This window comes from Zootermopsis nevadensis, unplaced genomic scaffold (genome assembly GCF_977971745.1).
Source record: "Zootermopsis nevadensis isolate Lab colony 2312 unplaced genomic scaffold, Znev_1.0 Znev_ptg000017l, whole genome shotgun sequence".
NCBI classification, from domain to species: domain Eukaryota; kingdom Metazoa; phylum Arthropoda; class Insecta; order Blattodea; family Termopsidae; genus Zootermopsis; species Zootermopsis nevadensis.
The window spans coordinates 13,868,815-13,872,344 of NW_028259149.1; the positions used below are offsets into that span (position 1 = coordinate 13,868,815).

General features: G+C 33.9%; 1 protein-coding gene across 1 annotated transcript; it reads right to left on the reverse strand.

Annotated features, from left to right (window-relative positions):
* Positions 1-45: 45 nt before the first annotated feature.
* LOC110827788 (uncharacterized) lies at positions 46-3,414 on the reverse strand. Its single transcript, XM_022059793.2, has one exon. It carries the CDS (start codon positions 3,226-3,228, stop codon positions 2,137-2,139), a length of 1,092 nt encoding a protein of 363 aa, XP_021915485.1. The 5' UTR covers positions 3,229-3,414; the 3' UTR covers positions 46-2,136.
* Between the last annotated feature and the right edge of the window lie 116 nt (positions 3,415-3,530).

Consider the following 3,530-nt stretch of genomic DNA (forward strand, 5'->3'; position numbering starts at 1 on the left):
ATTTATTTATTCCTATCCAGTGTCAAAATAACCATACTTCAGATGTCACAATGCACAGTCATATTATTTTTCATTTATTCTGTTAAATATTCACCATATAAATGTTTCAAATACAAGTTGTAGGTCTTATTAAGGCCTAAATTTCATGTTCTATATCGATGTTTTGTACAAAAAGTCAATTCTGAGAAAAGTGATTGTCTGATTTGATATTCATATAAAACATGGATTATAGACCAATACAAATCAAAATGAAATTTTATTAACAACTTTTAGAGTAGGCTTCCAACACCATATTTAATCAGAACCATTAATTTCATACACTTTGTACAAAGAACACACAAAATTTGAAGAGATAGGAGACTTAAACTGGACTTAATTTCAGGTAGAACTTCTTACTTTACGGCACAGTATTTCAGACTTAAGTTAAAATGTACTCACATATCCATCAGAATATATTACACCACATTACAAAAATATAAATCACATTTCAAGTAACTTATCCTTTGTTCTAAGTAAAACTGAGATTGATATTGCTTACTGACCATTTCTGTAAACAGTCACATGAGCATACACATTATTAAAATTAGCATACTTCCTGGAGTAGCACTCACACTCTATACTTGTACCTCCAACACTCATACAAAAACACATCATTAACTGCAAAATAAGACTGGAATACTATTCATTTGCTAATCAAATCAAACAACTTGTTGGAGGATTAGAAGTCTGAGATCCAACCACTTGACTACAAAATATATTTATTCAGTTCCACAATCTAATACAATTCATTTTAACCTCACAACCAATATAAACTGATATTACAACAAAAATTTATATGACTCTAGATGATCCTTATACACTTATTTAAATACTAGTAGATATACTTTCTATTGACATTTATTACTCTTTTCTCTTCAGACTATAAAATTATTCTGTTGTTACATAAATTATTAGTTACAACTCAGCATATATCAGTCATACAAGTGTGCTTAATGTATTATACCACCTAAATTGATTAGCATTTGTCTCATTTTGTAGCAAATAACAGAAATTAAATGTAATCAAATGTCTCACATCCACATAGAGTGATTATGTCAAGTGCTGTTTTATAAACAGCTGTTAATTTCAGGTAACTATAGGTATATACAACATTACTTATTGTCATAAACTTAATTCATCATTTTTGTTGTGGTCTCCTAAATACTGTACCATGTCAGAGTGATTAAAATTACCAATATTTTGAAGGCACTTGCTGCCTTCTTGATTGTCAAAATGACAGAGGAGTAGTGTTATAGTCATATATATATAGTGTCACAAAAATATCTATACACTCATGAAATAAATGAAATAGACATCTGAATAAACTAAACCATTACATATGTCAGCAGTGGCACTTAGTGAATCTAGTGTAGGTGTTCAAAATGACCATCAGCTTTGTGGCACAGTAGACAGCAGTGAGCAACTGAGTGACAAGCAACCACCAAAGTTGCTGCTGTATATGCACCTTTTTTTGGATACACTGTATATAAATATAAGACTATCATCAATTATGAATGACCAGAATGGTGTAAATATAATTGTGCACAAAGCAACTTAAAATTTAGGCAGGCCATAATGTGCCACTAATGTCTAGGTCAGTAATAAATGCTAGTTATATTCAGTTCATTTTTCTGTTCGTATGTCAAAATCTGTACATTTCCCACATTTAGAAACTAGAAATATCAGTAGCATTTCACATGTGTAAGGGGGAAGAGAATGGAGACAATGTTTTCTGTGGCAAACTACATTTAAACAGCAACCTGACATCAGTATAGACATTGACTGGGTAGAGCTAGAGTTTGGGGGGGGGGGGGGTGTGTATTTTGCATCAAAGTGCAGAATATGGTGGTTCGTTCCCTCTGCGGTGGTTTTTGATCTCATGTTGCCATTTCTTCGGCTAGGAAAGGTCAGGTACCTTCACTTTTACACTAATCTGTCTTTGCACATTTATAAATGACTGATGATATCATATAAAATGAAAAGTTATTTATTATAAAAATTCTGTATTGTGGCTGGTCCCAATATTATTAAACAAATGGGACTATCCTGAATTTAGTTCAAGCAAACTATGTTGTTTCACCTGTCTAGGTAAATACATTAATCATTATACATGCCATCAATCAGAAAATCCATACGCCTATAATGTCTCCTTTCCCAGAACTCTGAACCTTTCTTGTACAGGAACACTGCCAATACAATAACCAGTGGAACAACGAAAATTATGGAAACAATTGGTATGACATAATCAGTCCTATTTAAGTTCTTATTCTGGGATGGGGACTGGAAAGACAAGTTTGCAGGCGAGTCATTAGCAGCATCCAATGTAAACAGTGGTTTCTTGTTCCTTGGAGATGGAAATGTAAAAGTAGCTGTACTGTTGAGTGAGCTGGAATTATGTTTATCTTGCTTCTCTAAATCAGAAATACTATCCTCAGATGTGAAATTGACAGCAGAAGGTGCAACAGATTCTGTGGGTAACTGGTTCACTGGATCAGTTGAATTACTTATACTAGATGTATTTCTATCATTCATTGCATCACAACATTTTCTACAGTTAATATCACTTTCGTTTCTGATGCTTGCACTTGAAGTATTTTTCAAACAGCAGACACATTTCTTGTTTAACAAAGTACTGTCCCTTTCCACATTTTCATCAGTGCTTTCAATACTTGAAATGGACATATCTGAACCATTTTCCTCAGCACTAGGATACACACCTTTTCGTGGAACAATTTTTGGTTTACTATATGCAACTCCTTTTCGAGGCACTATACCTGAACTTATGTTGCCATGATCAATACCCGAAATACTTGCATTTGAAAAACTTGGTCCTATACTGTGAGCGGGTTCTACATCGAAACGTGGAATGTCGTGATACAGTGTAACACCGCCCCCACCTTCCATGTTTACAGTATTTCCAAATGCTCTATTTCTCTCTGTGACATATGTACTATTAAGAAAAGAGTTATATTTCGACTCCACATCGTCTGTATTTTTGTCTAGTTTGTCTGCATTATTTTTAGTTGAAAACAAATTATGCAAATCTGTATGGAGTGGTTTATGATCAGTATCGTTTCCCGTGGCGAAGCTGTAATTCTGGGGTCCACCGTTGGAACATAGCACATGCAACTTTTCCTTTTGCCACAATATAAGCAACCACATTCCTATACATTTCAGTAAAATATCCATTGTGTTCGCTTACTGCTCGTTATTATTAAAGGGCGATCTGAAAAGGATTCCAACTACTATGACGAAAACAAAATCAAAAATTATCTGTCAATAAACAACACAAAACATCACTCCACGAAAACACAAACATCACCGTTATAACCTATAATCCGTGCTCGTTTGACTACATCAGTGCTCGTAAGACCCCAAGAACTATAGTCAAAACACAGTAAGCTGTTGGGATTGTGTGTGTGTGTTGAAAACATTGAATTAAAAAAATGAAAGGGCTCAGTAATTTCTCATACAACTATTGCCGGTACATA

What these genes read in the sequence shown, in the direction of transcription:
- LOC110827788 (XM_022059793.2), bottom strand. Translation starts at nt 3,228, where the DNA reads ATGGATATTTTACTGAAATGTATAGGAATGTGGTTGCTTATATTGTGG.